Source organism: Melanotaenia boesemani, chromosome 23 (assembly GCF_017639745.1).
Source record: "Melanotaenia boesemani isolate fMelBoe1 chromosome 23, fMelBoe1.pri, whole genome shotgun sequence".
In the NCBI taxonomy this organism is placed as follows: domain Eukaryota; kingdom Metazoa; phylum Chordata; class Actinopteri; order Atheriniformes; family Melanotaeniidae; genus Melanotaenia; species Melanotaenia boesemani.
This window is the reverse complement of record NC_055704.1, coordinates 6,667,606-6,682,155: the sequence shown is the minus strand read 5'-3', so window position 1 is coordinate 6,682,155 and position 14,550 is coordinate 6,667,606. Positions and strand designations below refer to the sequence as shown.

At 39.5% G+C, this 14,550-nt stretch overlaps 1 protein-coding gene across 8 annotated transcripts in view; it reads right to left on the bottom strand.

The window, feature by feature from the left end:
- The window catches only part of mdm1 (Mdm1 nuclear protein), a 30,033-nt gene that overhangs the window by 11,866 nt on the left and 3,617 nt on the right, over positions 1–14,550 (bottom strand). For 7 of the 8 annotated variants that reach the window (XR_006009238.1, XM_041977144.1, XM_041977146.1 and 4 more), the window contains exons 4-11: positions 12,047–12,217; positions 11,843–11,922; positions 11,621–11,758; positions 7,915–8,076; positions 6,684–6,799; positions 6,519–6,606; positions 2,733–2,953; positions 1,726–1,878 (exon numbers count right to left, since the gene is read on the bottom strand). Coding sequence is in view for 7 of the 8 variants with exons in the window: in XM_041977144.1 (XP_041833078.1) it covers positions 1,726–1,878; positions 2,733–2,953; positions 6,519–6,606; positions 6,684–6,799; positions 7,915–8,076; positions 11,621–11,758; positions 11,843–11,922; positions 12,047–12,217 (1,129 nt within the window). In the remaining variant the exon portion in view is untranslated. The remainder of the gene's footprint in view (positions 1–1,725; positions 1,879–2,732; positions 2,954–6,518; positions 6,607–6,683; positions 6,800–7,914; positions 8,077–11,620; positions 11,759–11,842; positions 11,923–12,046; positions 12,218–14,550) is intronic. The other variant, XM_041977141.1, reaches the window with a different exon arrangement.

Below are 14,550 nucleotides of genomic sequence, written 5' to 3'. Positions count from 1 at the left end.
AGCATTGGCAAACACCTGGAGACTCGGGCTCTTAAAATCACCAACCAAGTTCGTAACCTGGGAGTGTTGATAGACTCAGATCTGACTTTCAGCAGCCACATCAAAACTGTCACTAAGAAGCTTTTTACCAGCTCAGAAATATCAACAGAATTAAAAGTTTAGTCTCCCAGAAAGACCAAGAGAAACTCATCCATGCATTCATCTCCAGTAGGCTGGATTACTGTAATGGTCTTTTAACAGGACTTCCTAAAAAGTGCATTAAACATCTGCAGCTCATCCAGAACCCTGCTGCTAGAGTTTTAACCAGGACTAAGAGATCTGAACACATCACACCAGTTTTGAAATCTTTACACTGGCTTCCAGTCAGTCACAGAATAGATTTTAAAACCTTCTTTTCTCATGTGCCTATGCATAAAATCTGCACGGTAACTTTTTTAACTTATCTTGCTTTTAATCATTTTAATGTAATTTATTATTTTATTGTGATTATGTGTTGATCATGTGTTGATGCCTTTTACAGTTCTAAATATCTGTAATGTCTTTGTTTTATGTAAAGCACTTTGAATTGTCCTGTACATGAAATGTGCTATACAAATAAACTGCCTTGCCTTGAAGCTAAACTTTTGCTCCCCTTTGAATGCTATTCGTACAGCGCAATCGCTTCAAACGAAGATGTCATCGCCTGCTGTTTGGGTCATGTGGCTGCACCGCTAGTAGCAGCTAAACTGATACAAGAGCTAAACCACTAGTAATAGCTGAATTGCTACTGGAGCTAAACCACTGCTAGCAACTAAACTGCTAGGTCTTCTTTGTGCCAAACTGGCAAGCTGTGCAGCCTGTGCTTGCATTTTACGTTTAACCACTTAGGTGTTCTTCCTTTAAGTGATTGAATACATTTGTTAAATTGCTGTTTATTGAGGGCACAAACTGCTGACAAACCTTGCATATAGGCTTAATTTGCCCAACGTCTCTTTAGAGATATCCAAACCGCTGCCACATAACCAACATTGTGACCTCATCTTTGGAGGAAAACTCCGATGTCATGTCTGGCATCTATTTTGCTGCCCTCAGCTCCACATTCAGAGATTCTGCTTGCCTAGCTTCTACTTCTCTCCAAACAGATCATACTAGTTCAGTCTTTTTCTAACTGGACTGTCATGAACTTTAACCTTTAACATGCTAACTAAGGCCTGCAGAGTCTGAGATGGAGCTTTTGGGTATTTTACAGTTTTTCTGACCAGGGCCTGACTTTAGACTGAACTTGCTGGGACGTCCACTACTGGCAACTCTATTAAATGTTTTCCACTTGTAAATAATCTTTCTCCAATTAAAATGATTGACTCCAGATAGTTTGGAAACAACCTTCTAACCCTTCATGGACTGATGTGCAGCAGCAGCATTTGCTGATGTCTTTCTTCCTTGGCATTGTGTTAACACACCCTAATGGCTAAAAAGTCTGTTTTTTTAGAGGAGCATCCACTGGTCTTTCGGATGTATTCCTCTAGGTGCAGTGAGAGTAGAGGTAGTTTTTCTACACATTACTAAGTTAAATACAGAACAAATAAAGACAAAGTTTAATATTGCGTCATGTTTAAACCTAGTTAAAGACCTCAGAAAACCAGACCTCAATTCCTTTAAGAGGATAAAATCACACCTTCAATCAGGATCAAACTTTTTATGAATTATACACCAAACTCTGAGCATCGTAAAAAAAAGGAAACATACTCATCTGTATTTTCTTCTTCTTCCCACGCTGTCCGTCGTTCAACCAGGAGACCTGGAGATGATCGTTGCTTTGTTTCTGGGTTTCTTTGTGTCTTCTTGTGTGTGTGATGTGTTTGTCCATCACCAACAACTGACGACCTCTTACTGGAGTTACTGGAACAAATAGACAGAAATGATCTCATGGAGTTCTTCACAACATTTTCTATTTTTAATTTAATCTTTAATTAAACCAGGAAAATCACATAGGGTTTAACTTCATTTTCAAGGGAGCCAAGACAAGCAGCAGCAAATACAACATTTAAAAAAACAAATAAAAAGATTATATTTACTGATTATAAAATAGAACACGTCATGATTTTGGTCTTTGGATTAAAAAGCTCTTAATGAAATCAGCTTAGTCTCCAAATTTTCTGCACAAGGTGCAGAATGGACAAAAGCCCTTTCACCAAGTCTTTCTGCTCAGAAAATAATTCTATAAACATAATGAAAGATTTTCTGCAGAGAACCAATGGCCTGTAAAAGAGTTGATCCACAGCTGTAAATAACTGTCATCTGCATAAAAATGTAAGTTAGCATCTGAAAAAAGACCCACATCATTAATATAAATAATGAATAGGAGGAAACCTAATACAGAACCCTGCTGAACCCCTTGTAGCAGGATGTTAGCTAGATGTGGGCTTTTAAAAACGTTGTTTTATGTTTGTACATGCAGATGTGTCTGTACTATTTTATTTACTTCATACATTTATATCTTACTGTGAAGCATTTTGTGATTTTTGTGAAAAGTGCTATATAAATAAAATTTACTTACTAACAGACCATCATATTTTAATCTTATGACTGAGTTAATTTGATAAACAAAGTTATAAAATATTATGGTCAACAGTGTCAAACACGTTTGACAAATCACAAACTGATGCACAATGTCACTTCCCACCTTCCTTGCATCTGTGATAGTACTCTGTTTTTTCTTGAGCCCGACTGATATTTTGATAGGATGGCATTACCTGGCCAGGTCCAACGCCTCCACGCAGGAACTGCTGTTGGGCTCAGGGGAGTGGCTGGAGGTCAGACGTGGGGTAGAGAGGCTGATGTGGGAGTCAGTGGTGTCGGTCGGCTCCCACAGGGTGTTGTGTTCGGACGTCAGCTGGCCAAGATGGACTCTTGAGAAGTTGGTTCCCCAGGCTCGATGGCGGTACGACTGGGCCTTCTGCTTCAACTCCTTCATCTGGACGAAGAAACAGGAAGTCCTTCACCGCTTCATGTCTGAACACGTTTTTATCTGCCTTCACTGATTTGGATCATTTCCATCTTTCTGATCCCCAGAGCGACGTTCTCCCTCAGCTGTGACTGTGGCCATGCTTTGACCATGAATGAGTTGGAGTTGGTTTTGTGAGGATAGCGGGTAAATAGTAGCAGAAATAACTGTTAATGAGGAAAAAGGGTAAACATTCATGTTACTTCACTTTAGCCTCATAATCTGACAACTGAGGCTGTCCTGAAAACATCATGTTTTAAGGGTTAAGACTAAAATGTTTCCAGGTGTCAGATCATCTGTTTAGTTGACTGAACAAAGTTCAATTTTGTGGAGAATCTGACTCAGAAAGCAGCGACATAACGAGACAAAGAAACACGTAACCAACCCCCGCCCCGCCACTTTAGCATATCAGTGTCACCTGTTGATTATGCTAACACTCAGGAAATGCTGAAAGTTTCAGAGTTATGAGAAATGAGAGCCTCCGTCATCAAACCTGGTTTTATTACATTGTCGCCTTTGTTTCATCGCATCAGGAAAATGATTGACTGTGCTCTGATAACCTTTGTTTGAACTGTGAAACCTCATGTTGTAGATTCTGGTAAAACCTGACCCAGGCCCAAACCCCAGATAACCCCGACCCTGTTTTTCAAAGCTGACCTCAGTTTGGCTCTGGCCCAAACCTCAACCCAACACAAACCTAAGCCTGCACATCCCCCCTCGGTCTGAGGCTTTTATCATTTCCTCTCAAAAACACAGCTGTCACGTCAGCTGACAAAGAAACTGGAGAATCAGTCAGATTTACTGATTTCTGATTCAGCTTAAGCAAAGCTGCAGCTCCGTTATCTATGAAAAACCTGCCGGAAGTCAGAAATTTTTCCACTCAGGTGGTGTTTTATTTATTTTTTAGGTCTGCTGTAAATTCATTCTTCTGGAGGGTTGTAGTGTTCCGGTTTTGTTGAATAATTTTTCAGGGAGTTTTAATATTAATGGAGGCGGAAAAACTGAAACCCAGATAGTTATACTTTCTGTCATCACTACTACATAAGTCTTGAAGGAATATAATAGTTTCCTTCTAGATTTAAGGCAAATTTAAACAGATTAATTGCATATATCAAAATGTCTTTAAACTCTTTCAGGAAATGAGAGAAGAATAAAATGTGTCACTAAAAAAAAAGTCAAATTAAAGTCTAGGAAAGACTTTTCTGTTTATTATGGTGGCCGCAAGCACACTGTGCCTTGTCTTCTAGACTAGGGATGGGGAACTCTGGTCCTCAAGGGCTGCTGTCCTGCAGGTTTTAGGTCAGTGGTCACCACTCCGGACCATCCTGTAGGTTTAGGTCAGTGGTCACCACTCCAGACCATCCTGCATGTTTTAGGTCAGTGGTCACCACTCCGGACCATCCTGTAGGTTTTAGGTCAGTGGTCACCACTCCGGACCATCCTGTAGGTTTTAGGTCAGTGGTCACCACTCCGGACCATCCTGTAGGTTTTAGGTCAGTGGTCACCACTCCGGACCATCCTGTAGGTTTTAGGTCAGTGGTCACCACTCCGGACCATCCTGTAGGTTTTAGGTCAGTGGTCACCACTCCGGACCATCCTGTAGATTTTAGGTCAGTGGTCACCACTCCGGACCATCCTGTAGGTTTTAGGTCAGTGGTCACCACTCCGGACCATCCTGTAGGTTTTAGGTCAGTGGTCACCACTTCGGACCATCCTGCAGGTTTTAATCGTTTCCCTGCACCTACACACCTGACTCAAATCAAATGGATCCAACAACTTGTTGTCATGTTCTGCACAATGACCCATTAATTTGAATCAGATGTGTCGCAGTGGCAGAGCTTCAGACCAGTAAAAACCAGCTCATGTTCTTGTGTATTTCGATGATTTAAAGTATCATAGAATAAGAGATGACTTAATGAAATCCTTCATGTTGGTGAGTTTGTGGGACTTTTTGTCACCATTTTGGTAGTTTTCTCCTGTACGGGATCATTTTTTGTGAGAAAGTGTTTCTCTTATAGAACTTTAAAATTCCAGTTTTTTGTTGAAGATCAACTGGGACAAATTTATTACCCTTTCAGGACATTAGAGGAAATTATAATAATTTTTTCCCCAACTCAATCAAATCAGCTAATACAAACTATTTTCACCCTCTAAATGCCAATCTGATCACGTCAACGCGTTTATTAAAAAATATATAATAAAATTAGTTATTTTCCATGTTAAGGTCCATTTAAAGATTGGTATTGGTCATTTTTTTTTATTTATTTTGAACGAATGACAAAATAAAAATGTGCATATTAATAAAAGTTTAAAAAAAAAAGTTAAAATCAACTAAAGCCACAATTATCAAGTCTAAAAAGGAGCAAAATGAAGGAACTACTTATTTATTCCCGCTCCCCTTACTGGTCATAACTTCTTCCTCCTCGTAGTTGTCACATTAAATTAAATGTCCCTCGGTTTTTCCAGAAACAAGAAAAATACATGTATAAAAAACCAAATAATTTTTATTACATCTAAAAAAAACATTTAAAAAAACACCCCAGCTCCCAAACATTTATTTTATGGGAACTATTGGGGTTTTCTTTTCCTAAAAATGGCGATAATCAAATGAGCTTTTAAAGGGTTGAAATAATTTAAAAAATTTAATTTGATAGTTTAAATTAGGACTGAAGTTGACTAAAGATTTGAGAAAAGTAGAAAAAAATATGAATAATCTTTTAACAGCAGTTTTTTGTCCTCTAATGCCCTGAAGTGGTAGTAAAATGAAACGACCCACACTTCTATGTCCCTCCCCCACACGTCTGTGACTCACTGTCTGCAGCATTTCCATTCAATAAGCGGAACTGAACCACAGCCACAATTCGGATTCTGGATGTTAAGCTCGCACGTCGCTACCCCCGTCTTTCGGTTACCTGTTCGGTTCTACGCATCGTTTCTTTCCGACGTGACAACGCAAAGAAAATCATGGAATCCATGATGAGATACCTGAACGTGTCACTTCAGAGGTGTAACCGTTAACCTGCTGAACTTAGATGATGTGAGGACTGACTCTCAGTCGTCTCATCGTTCCTGTTCATCCCAGATTGTGTGGCTGGGGGGAGACCAGTCCACTGGGAACATATAATTATTTTATAAATGGAGCTGATTCTGAACCCACAGCCACTGACATGTTAAAATCCATCCTGAAAGAAGAGCAGTAGCTGTGGTAGCAACCTGCAGATTATTTCCTCTGTTTTCAGCTGAACTGATCAGAAGTGTTTCCTGTTGCACATACAGCTGCCCCCCTCCTCACCAGTACACTGGTGGGAAACATACCTGTAAGTGTGACTAACAGTAATTTCCCTGAAATGAAGCACTGTGGTTTCACTGCTGACACTCAGCACTCTGGCTTTCCATCAGCAACGCACACAAATGCACAGTTAAGTGAGCCGCTGCACAAATCCCCTGAAAGCCTCTCCAGAGAGCGATCAGGACGCAGAGATCACAGTAACCACAGTAACCAACTGCTTTAGTTTTGATTACGATGTGTTCTGACCTGCAGGGAGACGGGGTCCGGGCTTTCGCCTCCATCTGGGTTCCTGCAGAGAGGAGAACGAAAGCTGGACTCATACTCTGTCAACATCCTGTCAGACACAAACAATTCATGAATGAATCCATGAATTCATCGGATGCATTAAAACATACATATAGGAAGACGCACCTGTGAGGATGAGGGGATGTGGCCTTCAGGTGTAACAGTGACCTGTTGCCTTCTCTCCGAGGGTTTTCCTCTTTAGAGGACTTCTTCTGTGCCTCCTCCTTCCTCCTCCTGTTGGTCTGCAGATGGAAATGGATCAGTTAGGAAGCAAAGAAAACTCACCTGATCCGACTCCGATGCAGCTAGCTAACCGTCTGCACACAAGCTGCATTGTGGGTAGTGTAGTTGCCAGATTTATTCTCGTTTTAAAGACACTTCACACTGAATCATGAACCCTTTAAGCAGAAAAAAGGCTCCAAACAGACAACTTAGCAAAGAACCAGTTTTAAATTAAATCTTTAGGCTCTTTGTTACTCAGACATCATTTGTTCTTGTTTCTTTAACTAGCAAAGATCAGACAGTCTGACAGACAGAAAACAGGATTTCAGCAGCAACAAGTTAATTCCCAAAGAGCCGTAAGCTGGAAACTTGGCATATCTCAGCATGGTGGCAGATTCTGGACACGTGGAGGACAAAAGAAGAAGCTAAAACTAAAAAACTATCTACAGCAAATGAAGAGAATTTGAAAGTGATGTCCTGAAGAAATAGGAACAAAACCAGCAAAGTCCTGAATCAGACCAGCCACATCAGAAATAGTCTCCACGTGGCTGTCTAGCCATTCTTAAGGAAAGCAAACAAGGAAAAAAGGCAGAGGTATGTCACATGACACAAGAAATGGACTAAAGATCAATGAAAACAGGTCTGATGGAGGGTTGGATCTTCTCCAGAACCCGGGCCTCAACATTACTGAAGCAGTGTGGGATCATCTGGATAGAGAACAGAACAAAAATACACATTCAAAGCTTTGGAAAGTCCTTCAAGGACCCTGGAGAACTGTTCCTTAAATAAATGACTGTTTGTCTAAGATGGTTCAGACTGTGATGCATTTCTGTTTGTACTTGTTTGAATAAATTTTATTTCCTGATACTTTTCACAGCTTATTCAGTCCTCAGTGAACTTTCTGTTCTGTCTGAAAACTGATGAGACAAATTTCAAAGAAAAAGTCTTAAAAATGGAAAACTGAATCAAAACCGTCTCCTCTTTTGAACTTGATGACAGGAAGTTGTTACTCATTTAGAAATAGTCCTGTGGACATGTGGGCTGGTCCTCAGAGGGCTAAATAAAGGTTCTAACTTGGTCTTAGGGTTCAAGTTTAGAGGCCTTTGAATCTCTGAATGTTTGTGTGTTCTGTTACCGTTTGTGTGTGGAACAGTGGGACTCTCTCGTGCTCGAGATGTTTCCGAAGGCAAGTCCTGGTGGTCGGGATCACACCCTGGAAGCTCTGCCGATACTCTGTTTCCATGGAAACGGGGTTGGTCTTAAAGGGAGGGACTGACCTGTTGCTGGAGTAGAGCACCTGCAGGATGAGAGGACAGACGTCACTTCTTCCACCAACCAGACCGGTCTGCCGCCACCTGGTGGACGCACAGCGGAACTACAGCTTCACCAACGCGCTCCAACATCTGGACCCTGAAACAGCTGAAAAAGTCTTTTTGTGTTGTTTTTATTAGTTGTTTGTAAAATGTGAAACTGAATTAGTCCAAAGCTTCAATTTGTTTTTTCCCTCAGCTTTTTTCTAAAGCTAAAAAGGGTTTTAATTTAGTGTAATTTATAACATACAAATTATTTTTCCTATTTTACTAAATATTGTTAAATATTGTAAATACTGAGACTGAAACCTTATATTGAAGACTTTTCACATGAGCCTAAAAGCAGCTGTTTTTTTGTTCAAGAAGTTTGAGCAGAAAAACATTTCTGGTTTCTGTGTTATTTGTTTTGTTGTTGTTTACTCTGAGATTTTACATGTTTAAGATGCATTTAAACAGAATCACTTTGTTGAACAGATTTATTTAAGATTCATTTTTAGCTGAGAGTAACCCTGAAAATCTGGACTTTGGTGGAAACTAAAAGCTGACCCCTGCTGTACAGTTTATGACACAACGTTTAGTTATTTAATAATGGGGGACACTTGTAATCATGCAGAAACACACAGTTATTAATCCTTATTAAACTCAGTAACAGTGAGGTGATGTAATCAAATAATATTAAGATTTTACTTCTGTTTTCATTTAAAGTGATATCTGTTGTCCTGCCTAGGGACAAAAGATGGAAATGTATTAAAATGCACCGCCCCTTTTTTAAATAATAAACTGCTGAAAATATGAAGGGTTGTTTATTAACTTGTGTATTAATAGTAGAATATTTACACCCATTCTGATGTTTGATCGCTGCTGCTCCAGGATTAACATCACACTATTATTTACACTGTATATAAATTGTATTGGGCGTAATATTCATAATTTTCCTAATGCCAACTTTCATTTATATGCAGATGATACTGTTATTTATTGCTCTGCTCCATCACTCACTCAGGCTCTTAGTTATTTGCAAGCAGCCTTTGATGCTGTTCAGGTTACTCTCTGTGAGTTAAAATTAACCTTAAACTCAAATAAAACAAACCTTCTGCCGTTTTCAAACTCAAAGCAAAAAGCACTGAGCCTGTTTCCTATTATGACGTCCTCGGGTGATGTGACTGAGCCTGTCTCATCGTTTAAATATCTTGGGTTCTTCATTGATGACAAGTTGTCTTTCAAGTATCATGTCGAGCGACTTGTTAAAATGTTGAAGCTGCGTCTGGGTTTCTATTTCAGAAATAAGTCTTTAAGTTTCTCTTTTGCGGCTAAAAGGAGACTTGTTGATGCTACGTTTATGCCTCTGACTGTTTATATATGCATGCATCCTCGCAATGTCTTAAGTCACTGGATGTTGTTTATTATGGAGCATTGAGGTTTATAACTAATCTCAAAGCTCCAACTCATCATTGTATTCTGTATGAAAGAGTTGGCTGGCCCTTGCCATCTATTCAGAGACAAAACCATTGGCACATCTTTATTTATAAAGGCGATATTAAATCTGCTTCCCTCATACTTATGTAATGCTATCCAATCTAACAGTAGCTACAATCTTCGTTCTGTGACACAGGATGTATTTATACCCAAAGTCAGACTTGAAATGGGAAAAATAAGTTTTAGATTTGCTATGTCTGGGGGAACTGGTCTCCTCACACCTTTTAAAAATAAGTTAAGAGCATTAAATGACGAGTCTTTAGGTTGTAAATGTTTTGACTAATATTATTTTGCAACTTGAAGTGTTGATGTATGTTTGTGATTTTATATGTAATTTTATCGGTGGTTTTGATTGATTTGTAACTTTGCTGCTGTCTTGGCCAGGACACTCTTGTAAATGAGATTTTTAATCTCAATGAGGTTTTTCCTGGTTAAATAAAAATAAATAAAAAAATAAAATCAGACAGCAGAGCTGGTTCTGAAATAAACCAACATGTTAGTCACAAATTCAGCCATTGAGAGAAGACAGATTTCTGAGTTGATGGTTTACAGTTAGCTAGTTACTCCTCCCAGTTTAATACGTCTACTTTTAAAGCTCGGAGTTGGCGTGGGGTCCATTTTGCTCCCATTATAGAGGCAATGGAAAAGAGCTGCGATGATTTACAAGCTGCATTAAAACTCTGTGCCTTAATTATTACAGGTGATAAAACTGAACGGCATCCTGGGACGTTTTATGAGTATTAAGTTACTAAAAAAATTCTTAAAAAAATGTATTTGTATCCTTTCATTATTGATGTTATGAAAATGGTAATTATATATTACATAATTACTGTTATCCTTATTATCCTCCTCATTCTTATTATTTACTACAGTGTCACACGTTCTATACCTGCTCTTTATTTTTATAATTTAGACCATAATGTAACCAAAACAAAGGCATAATCATAGATTTTAGGAAGACGTGAGACCATCCAGAGCTCAGCATCATCCATGGTACCAAGTAGGAATTTAGACGGCTACAAGTACTTGGGAAGTGTGTCCGACTCTGAGTTTTGGTTTGACATTGTTTAGCGAGTACAACCAAGAATCCACTTGATGCTGAATTCTTTTAATTTATCTGAATCTGTTTTGTCATTTTTATCCTCTTTTATTGTCATTTTCAGCTGTGTTTATGGGTTATCTGTGAATAGCAAGAATAGTCTTAATAACACTGTAAAGATCTGTTCCAGGATCAGAACAGTCCAGCTCACAGGTCTGAGATCAGTCTGGAAGAAAAGGGACGTCTAAATTCCGTCTGACAACCAGTTAATGGCGCTATCTCGCCCCACCAGGGAGAACAAACACACTCAAACTCTTTTATTCCATCTGTCATCAGGCTTTGAAATGACAGAAAAGCTTTTCATGTTTTTTAAGATTCTGGTCTGTTGCCACCTTTTTATTTTTCTATTTATCACTTCTTAATGCCATAGTCCTCTTAATGTTCTTTCTGTCACTGATGACCTTCAGTCTATCCCTGTGACCTGATCTGACTCATCCTGGACGTCTGAATGATGTTGTGGGTTTAATCTTTTTTTAAACTGAGAGACTACTAAACGAAATGTCGCTTCAGGGATAAATAAAGTTGTTTGAATGGAAATAATTCTTTTTTTTCTACATCCTATAATGTCCCACATCTCGACATTTGTTAGTGTTTGGTTATCACAATAAAATAAAAATATTGTTATATTTCCAATTTAAAAAAAAAAAAGCTGTAATGCTGTGAATAAACTCAGTCAAATCAAATCTGTTGGTCATACATGACGCATGTCTCCATTAAAGCAGAGACTGTTCATCAGACACATTAAACTTCATATTAACTTTCTTCTTATTTTATTACTTTGTTGTAGAAACCTCAGCTTTGTTGGGACCTGTCGAATGTATTGTTTGGATCGGGTCTGCTGTCAGTGCACATGCTGTGTGGTATTATCAGACAGGATTTACTCATATTTAGAAGAATTAATTCATACTCTAACAGCACGAATCAGTGAGCGGAGGTAAATAACAGGTGTATCTCACCTGTTCTGCTGTCAGTAGAGGTGATTCAGCAGGTAATGGATTCTTCCAGCCAAACTGTTTGTGGTACTCTGACCTATGGATCCCTGACCTGTGACCACTAGGCCGAAGCCCTGCCCTCCACTGCAGCACCTTGTCAACCTGCCAAACAAGGCGATAAAATCCAGCTGATGCGGTGAGACATTTTTTGACGACATCGCAGCGTGCAGACTTCAGACTGCTCACCTTGTTGACTGAGGGTGGCAGCTGCTCTTCAGGGCTGCTGGGCTGTGGTTGGTTGTCAGGCTGTGAGGGGCGGGGCTTCACTGCGAACAGAAAAAAGACCTGAAAACAATCTGATACTCGGCTGGAAAAAGAAAACTCTGACCGATATGTTCTGTAAAAAACTAACAACAAACATCTAAAACCATCTCAGATGTGCATATTTACCAGATTTCCCATTAGCCACTGCTGACGATCCAGGATCTAGTCTTTCTGGAGGCCCTGAGTCTGCAGCAGGTCTTGGCCCTGCTGGAGTTGCAGGTTCAGGTGGAGATTCAGAATCGGCTGGTGCTGCAGGAGGTGGAGGCTCCTTCCTGTGAGCTGAGTGACTCCTGGAAGCTGGAAAAGAAGAAATTTGAACATCAGCATGCTAACATCCAACAGGAAGAAGGTTCTAAACAAATTATTTGAAGTTCATGTTTTTCTGACCTGTGGACCAACACATCAGCTTCAGGACTTGATGCTGAGACCAGGACTGAGTTTTCATGGTATATCCCATCCAGTCATGACGTGGATTTACAAGCATTGTATTTCTGAACTGAATGAATCATTTTGACGTGTGGAGAATTGTCTGATTTTCCAGCTTTCTGGTGCGAACTCTGCTGCATTTGCATATTTACATTCCTACAGATTCCAGTTTCTCCCCCCTTAAATAATTTAGAATTCCTTTAAAGATGCACTACATCATCACCAAACTTAAAACTTCTAACTCCATTTCTGGAGCTGTCGCAGCTCAGCAGCGTCCCGAGGCGGGGTAACCAAACTTCTCTGTGTTGACAAAGAGTGAATAACTTTCCATTTTTGTCCATTTCCTTGTCTCGGTCCCACGTCACGCGTCTCTTGGAAAAACCCAAAGTGGAGGTTTTATTGGTTTTGCTTTTGATCATAAAAACTGGAACAAACTGGAGATTTATGAAACGAGAAGCAGATCATTTTGTGACTAAACTAAAATTCTTTTTTTACTTTTGTAAACGAACCGATTAAAATCAGACCCGAGTATTTCGAAGTTAAGGTCTGTTTTTGTGTTTCCTTATGAATTTGCATTGGGTTTTCCTTTAATTTGGCATCAGGGTGTTAAGTGCTGTCTTGCTTGCATCCGTTCTCAGGTACTGCATAGTGTTGGGAGAAGTATTAAGAAAAGTCAATAAATAGCTTATTAGTCAGGAGAGAAACCTGGGAGGCATCGCAAGTCAAATAGAAAATATCTAAAACACCTGAGCTGTGGTTCCAAAAAATTGTTCTCTAGAGGAGGTATTCCCAAAACAACTCCTGACTAGGAATAAAAAAAAAAGAAGGCAGGAGGAAATTTGTCTCATTGATTGGCCAGGACCGAAAATGGCTCATTCACCTCAACAAAAAATGGTGCAACAATGAATTCATTCAGTCTCAGGGTTTCTGTTTTATTGTTAATACCCACTGCTGTAGTCCAGGGTATACGCACTTTTTTTTCAGACAGCATTGCGTATACCCACTTCTAAACACCAGTGAGGCAAACCATTCGGTTATACCTGCGAACCTAATTGTCATTTTTACCCAAGAGATAGTTGGGCCATGACCCACCCTACGCTGCCTCCAACTGGCTAGCACCATGGATACAGAATTGGGTGGGGACGGTACGGACATGTCCCTACCAATGTCCAGCAACTCCTTAATTGTCCCCACCATTTTTCGTGGCACAGGACAGCTGACAGTTACTGCGCTCTCTCAGCAGCAGCTCTGCTTTAAACCTCGCTTTTGATTGGCCCCAAGATTGTGTTTCTTGCTATGTGATTGGCTGTCACTACTGTCAATCACTGTTGAGTGCTGGGGCTAACGGTGGTTGCCGTCAGTCAGAACTTCAGGAGCAAAGAAAAGAAAGGAGGACGTATTTTTAAATTAGCTAGTGTTAAAGTTTAAGTTACAAATAGATTATTTTCCAACCTTTTTACTCATTGTGTCGTGAGTAATGGTGATAATAGCAGCCACTAAGCCAGAAACGTGTTTCCTCATCATGAATCAATGTTTTATTTTGTCAGGTGACAGAATCAAAGCTGCAGGTAGTTCAGAGTGAGGAGGAGATGAAGATGAAGAGGAAGGTGAGCTTTACTTCTCAGAGATGTGACTTGATCTATATTTTTGATTAATATCTAATCGAAGTCATAATACCTCATACTGAAGTGTTTACCTGACCTTCATATAATATTCTACAGGCTAATAATAATAATAATAATAACAATAATGATAATAATTTTATACAGATCCCTGCAAAAAAAGCCTTCAAGGTTTCATTAAGTTGATTAATATAAACAGTAAATTTCTTGTAGTGAGGGATTAAAGAAACTTTCTGTTCAACTTTTGATGAAGACATCAAAAACTTCTTTTTTTTTCTTTTTTGCTAGACCTTGTAAATGCTGTTAAAACCATGTCAGGGGTCGACAGATCCAAGCACACCTGGTTGGGATAGAAAAATTTGGGGTAAGTTTAGATAGATGGCTAGTTTGGGTTACTTCTGAAACAGTGGACACTGGGAAATGTTGTTGTTTGTGTGGGTGTGTCCATTTGGATGTACTGTATGTGGGAGAAATGGACCAGGCTCACACAGCAGTCACTAGAATCTGTTCAGTATGAGCAGCAGTGAGTTATTACCATGTTGATCTACATCAATTCCTCTCTTTAGCTGATTGGATGGTCCG